Source organism: Notamacropus eugenii, chromosome 3 (assembly GCF_028372415.1).
Source record: "Notamacropus eugenii isolate mMacEug1 chromosome 3, mMacEug1.pri_v2, whole genome shotgun sequence".
NCBI classification, from domain to species: Eukaryota; Metazoa; Chordata; class Mammalia; order Diprotodontia; family Macropodidae; genus Notamacropus; species Notamacropus eugenii.
Genome location: NC_092874.1, coordinates 94539385 through 94561601, shown reverse-complemented (window position 1 = coordinate 94561601; position 22217 = coordinate 94539385). Strand labels below are relative to the sequence as shown.

Below are 22217 nucleotides of genomic sequence, written 5' to 3'. Positions count from 1 at the left end.
GGACCTTCTATATGAAACTGATCCCCCAACTTCTGGTGTCTTTCCTCCTTAACCTTGTGTATAATACCTTTTATTTACTGGCTTTGGATTTCTCTGTGTTTATTCTTTTTATGTATGTTTTGTATATGCTTACATATGTTCGTCTCCCCATTAGAATGTAAGTTCCTTGAAAGTAATAATTGTTTCATTCATTGTCTTTGTACGCTCATTGGCTGGCGCACAGTAGGCACTTAATAAATGCTTGTTCATTGATGGATTGTTGGTCCTCTATCTATGTCAAGGAACCCAGCTGCAGTGTCAGTCACCTCGCTGCAGAACTGGGAACTAAGAATTAAGCTTGTTCTTCTCAGCAGCTCACAGGACACAGAGGAGAGCTAAAGACATAGAAGAAACTGGAATTTTATAGAAGGAGTGAGAGGTGCCTGAGATTGACCACCTAGGGTAGAAAAGACTCCAGTTACCCAAGGGGTAAAATAGTGCAGCCTGACTATGAGCCATGTTATATCTTCCCTACTCTCAAAGAAGGATTCCATTCCCCAGAAGAGAAAAACACTCAGAAACCCCAATTAACTCGTTTAGCCTTTATTCCCCATTGTTTCCTGAAAGTGTTGATTTGGGGAGAACAGGACACTTCCCTGGTGTTCGCTCGGAGATCCATCCATCCAAGATGGCAGCAGAAGCATTGGGTCAAGTTAGAAGAAGTTGACAACTTTTCGAAGGGACTGAACATTGGCGCTATGGGCCTGCCAATCATTGAAGCTTCTGTAATCACCCCTCTCCACCACATACATGTGACCCCGGTAGTTTGGTTCTTCATAAAGCACCCACCTAGGACAAAGGAAATAGGTGTAGGTGATGGAAGGAGGAAAAATTTGAGAAAGAGGGAAAAGTAAATACCTTAGCCTCAAGGTAGGGGCTCACTCTTAATGGCTAAAAAGCTCCCGCAGAGTCTGTACAGAGGTGAAAGGATCAGAGCACAGGAGGGTACAGACAAGAGGGTGGTTATAGCCTGGGACTCATTCTTCCACATTCCTTTGTCCTACTTGGCTCCCCTTTTGTGACTCGGCACGGAACCAATTAAAAAGTTCTAGACCAAGAGGACCCAGACTAGGATTTGGAAAGATGGCATTTTAAGATCACAGATTTCATGCTGAAAAAGTCATTAGGAGGCATTGTGTCCAACCCTTTAGTTTGACAAATAAAGAAACTTGGACCCAGAGAAGATGATGTGCCCAAAGTCCACAGGTCATAAATGCAGAGATGAGACTTGAACCTGGGTACCTCTGACCACAAATCCATTATTTTTTCACTGTACCATGATTCTTATCCCTTCTGAGGTCACTGATGGACCACACTGCCCCTCTCATCCCCCTAGCCGTCTGAGACTCATCTGAGACTCTGGTGAGGAATCTGGTCCTCCCTAGTCCTGGGACTTCCCACCCCTAATTTCTCTAGCCTTCCTTTAATCTGCTTCCTTCCTGAATTTCCATATTACTTGGTGCCTATACCGCACATCTGGGCACCTAATTATCTACTTTCTCTATTTTATCAGTGTAAAACTCTTCTTTCCAATTAGTTGTAAAATTCCAAGGGGTGGGACTGTGTCTTCTGTTCTTGTCATCAGCAAAGCATCAAACACAGAACTGGGAATGACATAGAAGATGTTGAATAATAACCAATAAATCAAAGGTTAGGAATTTGTTAAGATCAAGACATCCTATACTCAGTAGGTAAATCTTAGAGAATTGCCTGGGGGTCAGGGAGGCTAAGTAGTTGCCCATATAGACAAAACTAGACTCAGAGGCTGGTATGTATAGGTTGGTCATTGAGGAGATCAATAGGCTCTTAGCATGACTTTTAAAATTAAATTGGGTGCCTGACAGGGCTGCGGGCTACTTTTTTCATGTTCTCTAAATACATCCAGACTCACTCAGAGCCAATCCTACACACTGAGTAGGAAGCCAGCCACACCTGTGGAGTGATTTCCGCATTGTACCGAACTGTCCCAAATTCTCACTGTCTTTAATGTTCCTTGGTTTTCTGGGGGAACATGAGTTAACAAGAGCAGAGGGTCATTTTCTCTGACTAGGACATTATACCTCAATATAGACAGCAGTGCCTTGAGGAGAAAGAATTTTGATAGAGGGAGAAAAAAGAGGTCTGAAGCATAGCTCACTGTCCAGGTGCCACAGGGCAATAGAGGGAGGGAAACCCTGAGCAGCCACCAGAGTGACAATGAAGGTATCAAGTATCTTGGGATGGTACCAGAAGAGAATGGGGTGGAGGCAATAAATGTTGACAATGCCTACTTGCTGACTCTCTCTCCATCACCTACTTCTGGGTCATGTCACTTACCTATTCAGGACTCAGTGTTTTTTCCTATAAAATGTGCCTAGAAGGGGGTGAATTAGAAACAGGTGATTTCTAAGGTTTTTTCTATTTCTCACAATGTGTAATTCTTTAGTTTCTGCCTCTTTCCTATGTCTCACTCTCACACACATACCCACTGACTCTGTCCTACTAACTCTCAAATACTTTTGGGTCTTGCATAAACAGAAGGTACCATCTTTTATTCCCCAGAAGACATGGGCTCCTACCCATAAGCGTAGAGGCTATATAGTCCAACTTTCTCATTTTCACATGAGGAAACAGAAAATGACTTGCCCAAGGTCACACAGCTAATTAATGGTCTAAACCTGGAGTAAAACCCAAATTTTCTCACTCTTAGCCCTTCAGTCCCTTTCTTCTCTATGCCAGGCTGGCCAGGGTTGAGGAGATGAGTTGGGAATGCCTGTGAAAGATGGTAGCCAAATCTAGGTTTCCTTAACTTTCCTTTCTTTGACTGCTTCTGTGCAATACTTACTCCTTCAGTTTCACTGGATTTATCCTCCAAGTCACTAAGGACAAGAAGCCAAGAATATTGGCCCTGAGGAGCCTGCCTATGGTGACAGAAAATTAGTGGGGGGGGTTTCCTCATCATCTTACATTCACTCTCTTGGGTATTACTGCCCTCCTCAACTCAGACATCTGTAAGAAGAAATGTGAGAAGGGAAGGAAAAGGGGAAGGGGGGAATAGAGGAGAGAAGGAAGGGAAAGAGGGAGAAATAGAGAGGAGGGAGAGGGAGAGGGAGGGAGAGGGAGAGAGAGAGAGAGGGAGAGGAAGGGGGAGAGAAAGAGGGAGAGGGAGAGAGGGAGGGAGAGGAGACAGAGGTGGAGGGAGGGAGGGAGGGGGAGAGAGAGAGAGAGAGAGAGAGAGAGAGAGAGAGAGAGAGAAATAGCCAGAGGGCTCCAGTTAGGGAGAGTTCACACTGAGTTGGCCGCATTCCCCGGCCCTAAGCCAGAGCAATCATCTCATTTCCATAAGCCCTAAGTCCACCCACGACCACAGGCTTTGAGTGACCCCCAAAGGACTCGCTTTTACCCCCTTCTTCCCCCATAGTGAACCAATGAGACTTAAGTGTGGGAATGTCCAAAGCAGTGCCTTGAGACTGAGCACGGTATTCAAGGTTTTCATAGATCCATAATGAAATGCATTGAGAAGAGGGCTGGAACCTGAAGGAACCAAATTCTCCCTCCTCTTCCTCCCCTCCCTCCCCTCCAAATTACAAATAATGCTATGACTTATAGGGGAGGGGGATGAAGGAAAAGAGGGAGGTTGGGGGAAGGGTGAGAGAAGGGAGAGTAAAGGAGGTTGAAGAGAGGGAATTGTAAAAGGGGACTTGGAAGGAAAATCAGCCCCTGTAAAGCAGGACCCTACTGGTGAAGAGATAGCAGCAACTGGGCTTCGGGGAAGCCTGGTGCTGGTATACTCACTGCCTCCAGCCCACTCCCCTGCCCCTCCCCCAGGCTGCCAAACAGCAGTTCTCCGACCATCCTTCCCAGAGCTTCATCCTAGAGGGAGAAGCTCTTATGGCTCTGTTCTGTTATGACCATTTTTTTAGTTTTGATCTTGGTAACTCCCCCAGTTACCCACCAGTACAGAGCCCTCCAATGATCTAACCCAGGGGATAGTGTAGGGAAAGAATAGCTAGAAAAATGTTTGCCAGAGCAGAGCACTTCCCATACTGAGCTCTCCCAGGAGTCCAGCCTTCTGGGATGTCATTCCTGGAATTCAGTGCTGTTGATCCAGAGGGAAAAAAAATCCTTGGCATCCGAGAACTCCCCCCTCCCCTTTCCGGGGCTTACCCTGTGGGACAGCTCTTTCCAGATTGACCCTTTCTCCTTCTGTGCCAAGTTTTGAGAGGTTTTTTTTTTATTTGAATAAATTTTAATCCATTTATTTCTTCATCATTTCTTAGTGGATCACCCAGCCAGTCAATGGGGAAATCTCAGGTTGCTTTCTATATAGGTCTAGATGATAGAGGTGGCTTTTAAAAGGCACTACTCAGTTGATTAATTACTATCTCTAGCAAATTAAACAATTCGAGTTCTGAAGAGTTAGTCTCTGTCCATTCTAGGTATAAACTACCCCACAGGGAGGAAGAGAAAGGAGAAATCCAGAAGCAGAGGCAGAAAAAGACATTCAAAAAGACAAGGAAAAACAAAAAGAAAGAAACATGGAGATCAAGAAACAGAGGCAGAGGGACATAGAGAAAGGAAAACAAAGTGAGAAACAGTGAGGGAGGAAGGCAGGCAAAGAGACAGGGAGAACACAGTACATTCCTTCAAGTCACACTGAACTCAAAGATGTGAGACATGGTGCACAGCCGGAAGTCAATCTGACCAAAGGTCAAATGCAAAGGTTTGTTGAGCATGTGGAGACTATTTCTTTGCCTCTATCCCATCCACCCCCTCTCCTTGTTGTTGCAACTAAATCCCCTCAAAAGTTTGCTAACTTGAACAATGAGTCCAATTTCTTTGTGGGGAAAGGGTTTTAGATCTTTAGATCTTAAATCTTGTGTTAAGAAATAAATGAACTCCCTCCCAACTGGCTCTTCTATGGGGTCAGGTCTTGGGGACATCTAATTCAGGAGCGAGAGGGAGTACCACTGCTGGGTACATTGTTCCAAATTTTGATGGGAGGATTGGAGAGGGGAGAGAGGATTTAGGGTGAAGACATCATTGCCTTGCCCTGATCAAATGGAAATATTATACCTTAGAATCATTAGATCTATTTAAGGAAGACGTCTTCGTCCAGCTACCACATGCTATAGCATCCCCAACAGATGAGTGCCTTGCCTCTGCTTGAATATTTCTAGTGATGGGGACCTCATTACCTAACAAGATGACTCATTCCATTTTCAAGTAACCCCTATCTGATAGAAAGTTCATTCTTATAATGAGCCCAAATCTCTCTCTCAACCATCCACCCACTTGTCTTAGTACTGCCTTCTGGGGCTACACATATCAAAAGTCTAATCCGCCTTTCATAGGAAAGCCTCTCAAATACTTGAAAGCAGTTATCATGTCCCAGCCTACCTAAAACTTCTGTTCTCCCAACTAAATATTCCTGATTCCTTCTACCATTCCTCCCATGAAGACCTGAACCCAATACTCCCTATATGGTCTGACCCATGCTGAGTGTAGCGGGATTATTACATATCTTATTCTGAATACTCTCGTTCCATTAACATCATGTTAGCTTTACGAGTAGTTATATCATACTGCTGACTCACTGAGCTGGTGGGTCACTAAAATTCCTCATTTTTTCTTAGAAACTGCTATATAAATAACCATTTCTATCACATTCTGTACTTTTGAAGTTGATTTTTTGAACCTAAGTGTGGCACTTTACATTTTTCCCTACTGATTTTCATTATATTAGATTTAGTACATTATCACAGCCAATTCAGACATTTTTGGATCCAGATGCTGTCATTCAATCATTAGTCATCCATGCAAACTTTATATTATCAACAGATTCAATAAACGTTATCTATATCTACATCTACATCATGGATGAATAATAAAAATAACGAACAGAACATCATGGCATTCTATGAGACACATCCCTTCAGACTGACTCTGATACTAGCTAATAATAATAGCTAACATTTATAGTTTATTGATATTTGTATATATATTTATATTGTATTGTATACAATTTATATCATGCTTTCTACGTGCCAGGCATTGTGCTAAATGCTTTATAATTATTATCTCATTTGATTTTCACAATAACTCTGCTATTATTATCCCCATTTTATGGATGAGGAAACTAAGGCAGACAGGAGTGAAGGAATATGCCATGGGTCATAGTCAGTAAATGCCTAAGGCTGAATTGGAACCGAGGTCTTCCTGACTCCAGGCCTAGCACTCTATTCACTTGACCACCTAGCTGCCCTTAAAATGGGCTTTTCTCCATTGACCAATATTCTTTGAGTCTGTTCACTCACCCAGCCATATCTATGTCATGAAACTAATGTAGAGGTGATGGATAAGGTATGGCCTGCGGGCATTGCCCATACTTTTTTTTGGTTTTTGTACACCTCAGAGCTAAGAATGGTTCTGTCATTTTAAGTTTTTTATTTTAAAATGTAAAAAACCATTCTTAGCTCATGGGCTGTACAAAAAACAGGCCACTGGTTGGATTTCTGGTTAGACCCCTATGCATATTTCTCCATCTTGTCCACAAGGATGTCATGAGGTATTTTTTTAAAATACTTTCCTAAAATTCATAGGGAAAGACTACTATAAGGCATGTCAGGAGGTCTGGGCTAATCCTGGCCACTTACCAAACTTTGGACAAATCACTTCCTCAGTTTGTACATCTGAAAAATGAGTGGTTGGGCCCAATGACTTCTAAGGTTCCCTTTTAGCTCTGACATATAAACTCTGAATCTGGGCATATCTTGGTTTCAGGGAATCAATTTGGATAACACTCAAAGCAAAGTATCTTTAATATGGCTACTAGAAGTCATTCTCAATATTTTTGAGTGGCTGGTCTAGAATTCAGAAACTCTGGTTCAGAGTCATCTCTTGCTTTCCCCAACAAAACACTGAATTAAAAGATTCTAGATCTAAATTCTTATCCCAGCTCTGCCCTAACTAGTGACTTTTGGCAACTCAATTCATCTTCATAGATGTGATTTTCCTAATCTATAAAATGAAGGGCTTGGACTAAATGACCTCTTAGGTCCCACGATACTACTTTTCAAGCCATCACCCCACACTCAACCTCAGAACTTCCATTCTTTCCTTTACTCTTGGACTTCAAAATGGGTCTAGGAAGGTATTTTACCCAAGTGGTAGTGGAGAAAGGTCATCACCAATTGCTGTGGTGAGAGTAGTTTGCCATCTGGCAATTCCTTAGACTTGACAAGATGAAGAAAACAAAGACAGGCATCCCCTTGGTAGCTTGGGAGCTCTCTTTCCTGCTAGTTTTACATCCTACCAGGGCATATAGTTTTTCCTGAATATAGGCAGCTCTCGATAATTTCCCTAAGCCAATGAAGGGATATAATAATAATAGCTAGCTCTTTAAGGTTTGCAAAGTACTTTACATATTTGATCCTTACAATAGCCCTGTGAGGTAGAAGCTATTATTATCTCCATTTTACAGATGAAGAAATGGAGGCTAAGAGAGGTTAAATGACTTTCTCAGGGTTTCAGAGATAAGTGTCTGAGGCAAAATTTAAACTCCAGTCTTCCAGATGCCATTGTACCACTTAGATGCTAAGCCCTTCCTCCCCCATGCCTCTCCCATTGGTATTACAAGTTGTAGATGTTCCTTTCATAGGATTAGAAAGGACAAATTACACTGAGGTATGGATGACTGATATCAGCTTAATATGTTCTGATTTCAAGGGCACATATATTTTTATAGGAAATGACTAAATCAAAGGAATGACCTAATGGTGGAATTTCAGGCATTGTGGCATGTGGGCTGAATGGGTAGATATTTTCTAGGCAGGGTAGCCACACATATGGGAATGGTGCAGGAGCCCAAACTAGAGTACAGATGAAAATACCCTAACTCCACTTACAGATTCCAAGGCATTGACCAAGGCCAACGTCTAGGATGCCCTCTCTGCCTGGAAAGCCCTCTTTCCTCTCTCCTTCCCCTCCCCCTATCCAAATTCTTGTTTTATCTTATTCCTTAAATTGCCAGGGACCAGGCAGCTCTGCTACCTTTTGATCTGTTCTCTACTATGTCTATGACTTCAAATGCTTATTAGCTCTGTAACTCTGGGCAAGTCACTTAACTTCTGCCTGTCTCAGTTTGCTCATCTGTAAAATGGGGAATAGCTACCTCCCACTATAGCTGAGATAATGAAATAATATTTGTAAACAGAAGATAGTATTTGTAATCTGCTTAACAGAGAACATGGAACTTAATGTAGTAGGCACTTAATGAATGCTTATTTCTCTCCTTTAATTCACTTGTTTTTTCCCTTTTTGGAATATTAGACCAAATTCTTTTGACTGATAATATATCTCTTTTAGGATACTTGAGCAGTTTTCTAGGCCTCAGTGCAATTAGCCTGATGTCATCCACAAACCATGAGCATCTGGTGGGCCTTACCATCATCAGTTATCCCTCTTAGATTTGGTCACTTTGCTAGAATCCTCTGTGATGCTGGCAGAGACCTTTGGCAAGCTTACATGTCCTATTATGTATCACTTAAATTTAATAATCCGAAGGTTACCAGACAAAATTATTTCTGTTACTCTATCTTTTTAGGAATCTTGCAACATTTGCATGGGAGACACCTTGTTGGAAGAGAATATTTAAGGCATTTGTCTCTTCCTAATCAAATTTTGTATTCCAAAACCCAGTAAACACAGAAAGATCTTGTGATCTTTATACTTTTCATTCACTTGTTTGTAGAATATAGTTTGAGAAAAGGCAGCTAGGTGGTGCAGTGGATAGAGCACCAGTACAGGAGTCAGGAGGACCTGAGTTCAAATCTCACCTCAGACACTTGACACTCACTAGCTGTGTGACCTTGGGCAAGTCACTCAACCCCAATTGCCTCATCCTGGCTCATCTCCAGTCATCCTGATGAATATCTGGTCACTGGATTCAGATGGCTCTGGAGGAGAAGTGAGGCTGGTGACCTGCACAGCCCTGCCTCACTCAAAACAAAGTCAAGTGTAAGTCATGTCATCATTTCTCTGATGGCATGGTCTTCTTCGGCAATGAAGGACAAGCACACACATTTTCCCTTTACATGTTCTATTTCCCCATTGCAATGTTAAGTCCTTAAGGACAGGAACTGTCTTTTTTGCTTGTATTTATATGTAGTTCATAGTACAACGCCTGGCACAGACCAAGCCCTCAATAAAGTCTCTATCTATCTATTTATCTATCTATCTATCTATCTATCTATCTATCTATCTATCTATCTATCCATTTATCCATCTATCCATCATCTATCTAATCTGGGTCAAGATGAGCTGTGTTGCCCTCAGGAAGTAATTCATCCCTTAGCACGTGAAATGGGATCCAGCCCTTCCTTCCCCCACCCCCATACACAATGCTTTATCTTTGAGTATGGAGAGGGGCTCCCTTGCCATTAACTTTTGCTGGATAGGAGGCCCAAAAGAAGCTGCCACCTTGCTCAGTCATGGTACAGAGACTTCTGGGCACATATTCCTCTGACATATTCCAACCAGCTCAGCTGGGAGAATGAGGAATTGAGAGCTTCTTGGATGTGACATACCTCCCTCAGTGCCCTGCCCCTCAACCTCCAATTATATTATCTTCCCCCTAAGAGAAGGGTTCTTAGCATTATTTGTCTCATGAAACCCTTGGGCAGTCTGGTAAAGCCTTCTCAAAATAATATTTGTTGCCTACATTCATAATCAAGGATAATGCTAAATTTCCATTAGAAGTTAATGAAAATTAAGAGATGATTTTGCTCCTAATTCAAGTGATTCAAACAAGGGAAAATGATGCCCAGGAATACCCTTCAAGTAGGACAATCTCTTTACGCAGCTTGGGAATCCTTGCCACAGTCTACTCCCAAACACAGTAGTAATTGTTAAAGCAAAAATCAGCCTTCAAAGCCCTCTTTCAGCCTCTAGTTTACTCACGCTCCATCCCCGTACACTTTGACAGCATTGACACAGTTCTTGGCCCAGCCCTGGCTCTGAAGGAAAGGGCAGTCCTCCGTAAATTCCAGGCACTGGCCTGTGAAGTTGCAACCCTCAAAGATTTCCAGGCGGTAGTGTTCCCCATGCTCCAAGGTCAGAAGGATTTATGGAAGAAAAAGAGGATAAGAAAAACAGAGCTGAGTTATTATTGGGTTTGGTTTTTATTTTGTGCCTTTCTCCCCAACCAAGAACCCAAGCAGTAAGTGTGTGGAATGTCAGAGCTGTAAGAGACCTTAAAGATGATCTAGTTTAATTCCCTCATTTGATAGAAGGGGAAAATAAAGACCAGAGAGGGTAGATGACTTGCCCAGGGTCACACAGTGACTTTATCAGTGATAGAGCTGGGATTAGAATCGGAATCTGTCTTTCACTCTAAGACTTTTTCCACCACATACTGTGACTAGTAAACCAGGGGTTATAAGAGCCTTCAGGAGAGAGAAATGGGCTTTAAAAAAGTCAAAGGTGGTGTAATTATTAAAAACTTTTGACTTTTTCAAAGTGTTTTCATATATATTATCTCCTTTATTCCTTATAGTGCCCCCCAGAGAACTATCCTTAATCTTATAAATAGAGAAACTGAAGGTAAGAGAGGCTCAGTGACTTATCCAAGATTACACACTTAACCTCTGTTTGCCTCAGCTTCCTCATCTGTAAAATGGGGATAATAATAGCACCCACCTCCCAGGGTTGTTGTGAGGATCAAAGGAGATCACAAGTGTAAAGTGCTTTACCTAGTACAGTGCCTGGCACTCAGGGCTGTATAAATGTTATCTCTCGTCATCATAATTACACAGCAAATGAGTACCTGAAACAGGGCTAGAACCCAGGTCTCGGAGCTCCCAATCAAGGCATCTGTCTATTATATTATGTGGTACACACGTACACACACACACACACACACACACCCAGTTATATAACTTGGAGTCGAGAGATTCTGACTCTATATAGCACAATCTCGCTAAGACTTAGTTTTCTCACTAGCAATATGTACAGAACTTAACATATAATCTTCTTTTTTCTATTCCACTTTGAGTATAAAAATGTTATCTTTTTTGGCATTTGTCAAGTCCATCATCATCATCATCATCATACTGACCTCACCAGGCTTTTGTGAGGAAAGTTTTGCAAAGTTCAGGATGAAGTAAAATGTGAATATGTTGTTGTAACCAGCACATGTCCCTTCCCACTTTCCCAAGAAGGCCACATGCCACCCAATATACTGGACCCAGAATTCTTTAAATTTGCAAAAAAGAATAGAAAGCTTTTATTCAAACCTGAAGTCAAAAATATAAAATCGACAACAAAAAAAAATCTTTTTTTTTTTGCTGAAGCCATGCCTGGGATTTGCATCACCATTCACTTGGAGCAGGAAATGCATATCCTTATAAGATAATGTGCATGTCCAGAGAAAAAAGAATGAACATTGTTCCAATAGCCTGGCCCTAAGGGTCCTTCAGTGTTAGTTACAGTAAATGCCTTTGGGAAGCTCTGGACTTCTGCACATGAATCTGTGATGCATGTTGGCCCCATGGATATTTTTTGTGAAAACAGCATTCACAAAATACCTAGTATATTTTTCATATAAATAGCATTATGCTGACTTCTGTGCCAACAATTTTAATTCCTTTCTCCAACAGCCATGGCCTTGCTGAGATGCTAGGAAATCATTTTTAACCATGTGAGTTGCCAAAGTGCAGCTGGTTTTGCAGCAACTCCAGGTCAAAATAGGATCCACCACACAGAGGTGCTTGTAGGAGCCCTGACCCTCTGATATTTGTCAGGGCTTCCTGGCAATGTGAGCTCAGGGTCACTCTTCTGGGTAACTCTTCTTGCTCCCACTCCAAGGACACAAGAGTCACAGCTGGACAGCATTGTGAGATGGCGGTTCATTTAAGTGAGAAGACCCTACAAAGGCCAGCCATCATCTTCCACCTCAGGACTGGGAACTCATAGTGGCTGTACTGTTGCTAAGACCTTTGCACTTAGAAAGCCGTGCTCCCAAAACTGGACAAGCACTCACCATTCCCACTGGCCGACAAGAGCCCATGTGGTCATTGTGACCATTCCAACGATAGAAGTCAGGGTACTCGCCACGTTCCAGGACAAACTGCTGTCCTCGAAAGTCTGGGTGGTCAAAGCAAATCCAGGCACCACTCTCAACTCGGATAGAGTTGACCCTGTTCATGAAGCCTCGGTCCTGGAAGTTGTCACAGTCCCCACAGACCTCCAGCTTCCGGCCAGTGAAGTATTTGCCCTCATAGAAAATTATCTGAGGATTGGAAGGAAAATGGGCCAGATTAGGCAATGGAAGCAAAGAATTTTCTCCCCAGTAGGTCAGTGATTAGAGGATATGAACAAAAAGGTTTGTTTTTTTTAAATGGAATATTAAAAACCAAGACATATACAAATGATTGATACAAATCATTATTAATAAGAGAAGTACAAATTAAAACAACCTTAAGGTTTTACCTTACATCTAGAAAATTCAGAGAAAATGACAAAAGATAGAAATAGTCCATATTGAAGGAGTTTCAGGAAGTCAGGAAGATTGATACACTTGGTGGAGCTATGAATCATTGCAAGCATTTTTAAAAAACATAGAATTCTAGATTTAGAGCTGGAAGGGAAGGACCTCAGAGGTCAATTAGTCCGACTCCTTCATTTTACAGATATAGAAACTAAGGCAAAGAAAGAGGAAGTGTCTTTCACAAGATCACATAAACATCAAAGTTTGGATTTAGAACCAGATCCTCTGAATATACAACCCATATCTTCCCTGGTATTCTGTTGTCAACAATTTTAAATTATATGAGGAAAGTCACTCAGCTGCTCCCATTCTTGGGCACAGACATCCGCCTCTTACTTCTAAACATATGCCCCCCAAAAAAGACAAAGATAGAAGGTCCCATGTAGACCAAAATATTTATAGCAACATTTCTTGTGGTACAGAAAAAAGAAGCAAAAGTGGGTGCCTGACCAGTTGAGATTTAGCTTAAGAAATTGGAGTATATTCATTTCAATAAGCATTTATCAAATGCCTCCTATGTGCCAATTAGAGATGCTTACAGAAAAGGAACTTACATTCTGTGGAGGTAAACCAGCAGATGGGTGTATACAAACTACATACAAAGTAATTGGGGAAGGTACTATGGCACCAGAAAGAATTATAATATTTTCTATATATCTAGAAATGATAAAAGGAAGGGGGAGAAGAGAACACATATTTATTAAATACTTACTACATGCCAAGTATGGCATGTCCCATGTGCTTTACAATCATTATTTCATTTGATCCTCACAACAACTCTGGGACATAGGTGCTATTATTATCCCACTTTACAGCTGGGGAAATTGAGGCAGAGTTCAATTGACTATGGGTCACATAGCCCTTAGCTAAGGAGCTCACATTCTAATGGAGGAGAATACATGTGAACAATTATATACGTATAAGACATATAAAAGGATAAGGAAATACCAGAGAAAAGACACTTGTAATGGCAGGAGGGGAATGGTGAAGAAGGGACTTTTTTTCAATCTTTGTATGCCTAGTAACTAGCACAGTGCCTTGTGTATATAGTAGGCTGTGTGTGAGTATGTGTGTGTTTGTTGAATTGAATCTAAAATGATATAGTACCTGCCCTCAAGGAGCTCATATTCTAATGGATTGTGAGGAATATGCTTTATAAATGCTAAAGCACTAAGCAGAAATATAGGCTGTTATCATTTTGAGATTCTGCCCTGTCCTCTTCAGTAGATAGATACATAGCAATCTATCTTGAAGTCACAGAATCTGCCTAATATAAATTCACAGTTAATGAAAATCCATAGGTATTTAACAGGAAGAATTTTGGTAATGCACAGAGGAGCACATTTAAAATGGGTCTAATCCACCAATCCATTACACCGAAAAGTACAGTCTCAGAAAGGGCTTCTTTTGTGAGTCCCAAACTGTCTTTCTCTGATGGGCTTGTCATTTCCTTGGACTCTATACATTGGGGGGTTTTATTTTATTTTATTTCATTTTATTTTATTTTTAAAAGGGGATACAAACCCTTTCAAACTTGAACATACACCCTATACTATCAACTCATATGAAGAAAAAATTCTGGGCAATTAGAATGATCCAGAAGGGGAGTGGTCTGCCTTGGAGGGAGGGTGGTTCCCTTTCTGACAGAAGCTTCTGAAATAAGCCTGCATAACTTGAGTTGGGGCTGCTGTGTGTGTGAGAGATTCCTGTTTGGGTCTGGAGTTAGATCAGAGGGTGTTTGTGTTTCTTAAAATCTTTGAATCGATGACCCCTGAGATCCTTTTCAGTTCTGATTTGTTTTATGGATGTGGCCTGAGGCTGTCTGCACTGTGATCAATGATTTGGAAAGGAAAGGGGAGGAGGAAGGAAGTTGAAAGTAGAAGCTGGAAGGACAAGGTAAGGTAGAGAAACGAGAATGGGTCATATATCTAGAGGTCACAGGGACCTAGGTCCTACTCCAGCTTCTCATTGTACAAGCCAGTGAGTCAGTATTTATTAAGCACCGGCTATATACCCCAGGCACCACGCTAAGCTCTGGGGATACAGAGAAAGGTACAAAAAGCAAACAAAATCAAATGTGCAAGCATTTATTAAATAGTGACTTTATGCTGCCAAATCCCAGAAAAGAGAAAAGACTTCCGAGCAAGGGCACACAGGTGTCCCAACTCTAGACCAGCCTTCTAAGCAAACCTGACCTGGCTCAAGTCGAATAGATCCAACAGAATCCTAAGTCCAAAGCTGGACATCACTTCAGAGGGCATCTAGTGTAGCCCCCTCATCTTATAAATGAGGAAGGTGAGACCCAAGGAAGTTAAGCAAGTAGCCCAAGGTCACATTGGCAGTAACTGATGGGAAGGGAGATCTGCACCCAGGTGCTCTGCCTGCTGGAAGTCTAAGAAACTATGAACTAGGGGGAGGGGGGGCAGAGGGGGGGAAGGGGATGGTGGTGGTTGTTGACATTACAGAAAGATTCCTCACTATTCAAAAGGTTTCACCTTTTTAAAATCTGACCCATATATAAAAATTTGATGTGCACATTTTACACACCCACGCACACACACACACACACACACACACACACACACACACACACACACACCCTCTATTTGCATCAAGAGCAGACTACAGAAGAATCAGCCAGTTGCCTGTGACTGAGCCCTCAACCTCATTCCCTACTTTCTGTGTTTCAGCCCACTCCCTCTCTTCCCAGTTAGGTTGGCCTCTCTCCCCCCACCCCTTTTCTTACCCTCCTCCCACCTACAGCCCCCATGCAGCACCTACTTCCCCCAGACTGTACTCACTTTCCCCGAATACTGCGACATGTTCCTTCTTCAGCTGTCTAGAGCCCCAGATGCACCCCTAGAGTCTTCTGTGACGTTTGACGTGCCAGTAGTTGGACGCCCCAATATATAGAGGGGCGGGGAGGCACCGTCTTAGGGCCTGGGGCCTTGGGACAATGACCTAGCCCTCAGGGCTTTAGAGCTAGTGCTTCGTCGGCAGCCTGCCCCTGCCAGGGCCCTGCTGATGCCAGGGTTTGATTGAATGCCGATAGTGGGACAAAAGATTTGCTTGGCCTGGGCCGCGACCTATTAGTGACGATGAGTGCTTTCCTGCCATCTGGGCACGTCTTTTGCAGGGGAGGGCCTAGGGCTGCCCCATTGACCCTGCTTTCATGAGTGCCCTTGTCAGTAGCAGAAAAACCACTGAACTAGAAGTCAGGAGATCTGCTATAGGAAGAGCTGTGTGTGACCTTTCCAGGTCCTGCCCCCCAATCCACATCCCACTGATCACTTCTAAAATGAGGACAGAACATCAAATGACTTCTAAGGTCCTTCTCTACCAACTCTAAAAGCCTATTCTAAGAAACTGCATTCAGGCCAGAGGGAAGAAAGGAGGTTGCTTTCAAGGTTACCCTTAAAGGAAAGGGCTCTTGCACAGGAAGTCATATTGTGCTTGTGTCCACATTGTGGCTTCTCTTTTTGGCACTTAGGATCTAAAGATGGGAGGGTCCTTGGAGATTATTAACTCTACTCCTCCATTTTATAGACTAAGAACCTGAGGTTAAAAGACATTAAGTGATTTGCTGGAGACATTCACATTGTAATAGAAGGGCACATTTAAACCCTGGTCCTCTGAGTCCAAATCCAGGCTCTTCCCATTGTACCAGTCTTCTGTTTCCATCCTTTCACTCCCTTTGACATCAATTCTTTCACTAGGTCTTGGCCTCCTCTTTGATTGTAAATGCTTTGAGAGCAAAGTTTATATCCTAGATAATCCTTCCCATATAGTTGGTGTTTTACAAAGATTGGTTAAATGGAAGAAAGAATGGATATTTGGTTTCTCCTCCTCCATCATACGGGTATCTAGTTGCCATTGACTATAAGTGAATGAAAATGAGGACCAAGTCTTAGTCATCTTTGTATGTCTCCCAAGTTTTGCCCATAGTATGTATGTGTGGTCTCATCTATCCATGTGTCTATTTCATAGCCCTTATGCACCTTCTCATTCTGTTCATATTCTCCCATAGACCTCCACAGAGGCTCTACCCAACATGCTAGAAATCTCCCTCAAGTTTTTTTTTTTAAACATTGGATGGGTACTAGTTCAACACACCAGCTATCTTTGTGTCATCCCTCACTCTCACTGTATCACCAGCCCATCTCTTTTTGTAATCAGAGTGCTGTACCTTTCACACTACCTATTTTTGCACATTGGTCATCATTAGAAATATGTTGAAGTCATGTTTACCCTTTGCTTGGTCTTTGCGCTACTCATAACTCTGAGTCTTTGAAGATGGTGACATTCCAAGATTTGCAACTAACTATAAAACATTACTAGGAAAATCGTTGTGTTTAACAGATGTCTTTCTTGTTTTATTTTGTGCTAGGGAGCAGCTTGGAAGCATTAAAAACACTGCACAATTTCCTACATTCAGTCCAGTCTGCTTTCTTTCTCCTGTTCAGTTCTGGGTCCAATTCATTTCCCATGAGCAGTGCCAGTCCCAGATATCTGAACTGATAGATTAACTCAAAAACCTGACCTTCCAGTGGCATAGCATCCTGTTTGTAGATCACATTGTGCTGATTGCATCAAGCCCCTGAGCATTCGAGAGCCTCTTTAATGAGATCCATGATTCCTCAAAAGAGGAAAATCCAGATGGAAAAACTAAATGAATGGAAAACTGCCTGTACATAGTAGGCTCTCATTAAGTGGCTATTGAATGAATGGCCCCTGGTTAAAGTCAACATCAAGGACCGCCTTAAAGGGGAAAAGAGAAGCCCAAAGAAGATAGGCCGTGGAATGTGGAAGAGGGGAGGTGCATTTGCCTTCATGAGCAGCTCTTCTTGTACTTCCTTGGCGATCTGCTTGGAAATGAGAAATGGAAAGCAGCAAAGGAGAAATTCCAAAGACAAAGGCTTAGAGGGACAGAGAGAACGTGGCACACCACTTGGTCATCAGAAATGTGAACTGAAGGGCTCAGTTAGAGACAACTGGGTGGAATGGCAATAGCGGGCTTCTGTTCTCTAGGGACCACTGCAGAGTTCCCTCCCCCCTTTCCATAAGTAAAGACAACAGAGCTCCCTGGTAGCAACAGAATGCTAAACAAAAAACCTGGATGCCAGGGTCCATGCCCTGTGCTGCAAGGAGGAGTTTAAACCACACACATACATACATACACACACACACACACACACACACACACACACACACTTCCTTCATGAGAAGCTGGGAAAGGATGAGGGCAGAAGTGGAACTGTGTCCACTGAAGCAACACTGCAACCTTATCAAGTATACTTTCCAAGCTGTTGCATACATTTGTTTTGTTAAATATTAGTTTGTTTCCCTCTCTCCTCTCCTTTCTCTCCCCTCTCCACCCCTCAGGAGGTACTGGAGTTATTCTAAACTGGTCTGACCAGACCACCTCCTACTGATGCCCCATCCCCATTTACCAGATCACCAGGAGACAACAGAGGCCAATTGGCCCACTTCCTACTCCTTCATCTCATATCCATGGTTAAGATGGTAATATGAAAGTTATAGAGGGACCCAAATCTCCTACACACAATCTAGCAAGAGAAAAACAAAAAATAACAAAAATAAACTCTTTTACTCAATTAAGAACTGATCAAAATGATGCCCAAAATTCAATGAAAATTGGGAGACAATTCATATCAGGGAAGCCCTACATGTCATGGTAAATGGACCTAAAGCCTGTGAATACTGAAAGAGAGGCCATGTCAAGAAAAAGATGAGTAAATGAAAGAAAACTCCAATTACAATGAAGAAATATTATGGATTAAAAGAAACCCAAGAAGAGGTCCTTAATGAATAGAGTGACTCCACATAGCATTAGCAAATTCACAAGGAAAAACAAGTGACTTAGCCACAAGGACAAAAGAATAGCTAGAAAAAATGAAATGAGTCAAGAGTGGTGACACATGCCTGTAATCTCTGTTCTTGGGGAGGCTGAAGCTGCTGGGCTAATTGAATTTGGAGGCTCTGGGCTGCAGCCCAGCTGAAGCTGATCAGGTGCCTGGGTATGGTGAGCCCCTGGAAAATGGGGGCCACCAGACTGCATAAGGAAGGGCAAACTGACCCAGGTCAGAAACTGAGTAGGTCAAAGTTTCCATTCAGATCAATAGTGGGATTGGGTCCTTAAGTGACTGATGAATTTCCATCCTGGGCAAGATAGGGAGATGAAAGAAAGAAAGACAGACAGACAAACAGACAGAAAGAAAGAAAGAAAGGAAAAAAAGAAAGAAAGAGAAAGGAGGAAAGAAAGAAAGGAAAGAAGGAAGGAAGGAAAAAGAAAGAAAGAAAAGAAGGTAAGGAAGGAAGGAAGGGAGAAAGAAAAAGGAAGAAAGAAAAAATTTTAAAATATAACTAGAATTGTAATAAGATCTCTAGATCAAGAAATAATTGGATGGGAAATAAATTACTTAGATATAGAAAGTCATACTGAACTAATAGAATATCTGAAACATCGAACAATTAAATAAACAGTTTTAGCAAAAATGCTACAATAACATATTTAAAAGATTACACATCATGATCAAGGTAGGATTTGTAGTAGGAATTCAGATATTGTTCAATATCGGGAAATCTATAAATATAATGGACTACATTAATAACAAAAGCAATAAAAATCTATTTTTTTAAGATGCAGAAAATGTTAAAAAAAAAAAAAAAGCAAAATCCATTAAGAAACATGGGAATAAATGGACCCTCCTTAATATGGTAAATAGTATCTACCTTCATCTAAAACCAAGAGTTAGCCTTATGTGTGATGGTGCTAGAGGCTTTTCTAGTAAGATCAAGAGAAAGCAAAGATGCTCAAACTTACATCACTTGATATAGTTTTAGAAATACCATCCCTCCACCCCACTCCATGGCAGTGAGAAAGAAAAGGAATGATGAAAAAAGCATAGGGAAAGAGAAAATAAAATTATTTTTACAGATGATACGGTTTACTTGGAGAATCCTAAAATTAAGCTAAAATAGTTGAAACAATAACAAACTTCAGGAAAGCAGAAGAATATAAAATAAACCCTCCAAACATTTACTACCTGTGTGACCCTGGGTATATGTTACTTAAATTCCCTAGCCCTCAGTTTTCTCATCTATAAAACAAGGGGGTTGAACCCCGTGGCCCCTGAAGTTCCTTCCAGTTATAGTTCTTCAATTCAAATATTGCCATCAAAATGTAGCAGGAGAGGTAGAAAGAGAAATTCCATTCAAAATTCCTCCAGGAATCTATAAAACATCTGGGAGTCCACTTACTAAGACCCATACAAGAAGTACGTAAATACTTCCAAAACACTCTGAACAAAACTGAAGATAAATCTAATTATCTGGAGAGATATTGATTGTTCAGGGTTGGGCCATGTCATGTGTCACAAAAATGACAACACTACCTAAGTTAATTTACTTATATGGTGCCATGCCAATGAAACTGCTAAAGACTCACTTTAAAGAACTAAAAAGTAATAGCAAAAATCTTTGGGATGAACCAAAGGTCAAGAATCTCAAAGTAAATAATTTTTTTAAATTTATTTTTAAAAAGAAAGGAAGCCTGCAGCACAAGGTCTTCAATTATACTACAGAGCAGTCATCATAAAAACTGGGCTCTCGCTGGCCAAACCTCTCTGCCATTTACTTGGTCTAGGAATGTCTCATTTCGTTTTCATCCTGAGCCTGGACCAATGGACCAGCCTGAGTCAGCAGGGCCTTGACACAAGGTAATCTCCAGGCCACGAGAGGTTTCTGAGGAGGAAACCATTCTTATTCTTCCTCTTTTAGAGGTGAAGCAACTTGAGCGTTATCTTTGCATCTAGGAAATGATGCCAATTCTGGTTTTACCCTGTTTGAGTGGGGATTCTGGTAGAACTCCCTTAGGAGTTGCCCTTACAAAGACAGCACATTTTTCAGGCTATGCAGAGCTAGGCTAATAGATTTTCTCTGCCTCATGGGGACAAGACCAGGCAAAGCAGGAAGAATTTAAAACAGAAGCTAACGTGTTTTGGGGGTTTGTTTTTTTGTTTTGGTTTGTTTTACTGTTAGTGAACATGAAAAATGACCGGCCAAGGACCTAGTGCTTGGCATGAATAGTATTTCCCTTTGGATTCAGAATCAAAGTTCTTCTTATTAAAATGAAAGGCAGGGTTAGGTTTCTCTAAAGTATTTTTAAAACCTCCTTTCTTTCTCCTCCTCTCCAATCCAAAGTTCCCTTCTTCCTGACCCAGGGCTGGCCTTAGTAATGGGCAGTTGCTTCGGTAGAGTGATTCCAGGAGCGCCCAGTCCCCCCTCCCTCTGCTACACAGACAGTTTAGGTACCCGAAATTCTCTAGGAAGTTTTGTATCTTTTGGGTTCCAAAGACTTTCCTTTAATAATCCTCTGTTTGAATGCAAATGATCCCTGAGAGAAATACTTATTAATTAATACTTGGCTGGGATGGAGGTGGGGGGGTCATTTGAGGAATTAAGACAGCTGGCTGTGAGAAAGGGGTGGGTGCCCCCTGCAAGAGGGAAAAGGGGGGGGGAGGGAAAGAAAGAAGGAAGGAGGAGGAGGGAAGAGGGAAAAGAAGGAAGAGGAAGGGAAGGAGGTTCTTTTTAGTGAGCAATGTCTAACAAATGGTGATACTTAGGATCATAGGGACTCAGGGATCATAGAAATTATCCAGTTTCATCCTCTTATTTTATTTTTTAGATGTAGCAACTGAAATCAAGAAGGTTACTTGTTCACATTCACATAGGCAAATAAGTAGTTCCACTGTATTGATGTGAATGCAGGTCTTTTGATTCCATATCCAGTGCCCTTTACACCAAGAAGCACTGCTGGATCTTAATCATTCAGATTAAGAAGGAATAGGTATGATTTCCCCATTTTAAGGACAGGAAACTGAAGAATAAAGAGCGAAATAGATGGCAAAAAGGGCCTAGAATTCAGAATTTTAAAATTTATAACAAGGTGGGGTACGTGTGTTGGGGGTAAATGCTTCCTATCTTTTTTTGTCTCTTTTTGCCACTTCATTTAAAAAAACCTGAACTTAAACACCAACTAAATGAGCATTTCCATATACAAAGTAGAGCAGAAGGACTGTACATGAAAATGCAACTTTCTATTCTGTATAGCTTGCTTTTCCTTTTATGCTTATAACAAATTTAACACATAATTTCCAAAGTTATCTTGTTTATCTGTGTTTCCTCCTGGCCTTCTCTCTGTTCTCTGTGCATTAAAAAACTGCTCCAATACTGTATCCCCAAGAGATCATAAAAAGGGTCCCACATGTACAAAAATATTTATAGTGGCCAAACTACACTCTCTTTGTAGTGGCCAAAAACTGGAAATCAAGGGGATGCCCATCAACTGGGGAATGGCTGAATAAATTATGGTATATGAATGTAATGGAATACTATTGTGCTATAAGAAATGATGAACAGGAAGACTTCAGAGAGGCCTGGAAAGACTTATATGAACCGAAGCTGAGCAAAAGGAGCAGAACCAGGAGAACTTTCTGCACAGCAACAACCACAGTGTGGGAGAGTTTTTTCTGGTAGACCTGGAACTTCATAGCAATGCAAGGACTTAAAAAAAAAATTCCCAGTGTTCTTCTAAGGCAAAATGCCCTCCACATCCAGAGAAAGATCTATG

The 22217-nt window shown here is 41.6% G+C and overlaps 1 protein-coding gene across 1 annotated transcript; it reads right to left on the bottom strand.

Annotated features, from left to right (window-relative positions):
* Positions 1-566: 566 nt before the first annotated feature.
* On the bottom strand, positions 567-15690 carry CRYGN (crystallin gamma N). The gene is made up of 4 exons (XM_072652179.1): positions 15367-15690; positions 12059-12307; positions 9979-10124; positions 567-828 (listed from the first exon to the last, which is right to left on the bottom strand). The coding sequence occupies exons 1-4, from the start codon at positions 15385-15387 to the stop codon at positions 693-695; spliced, it is 552 nt and encodes a 183-aa protein (XP_072508280.1). The 5' UTR covers positions 15388-15690; the 3' UTR covers positions 567-692.
* Between the last annotated feature and the right edge of the window lie 6527 nt (positions 15691-22217).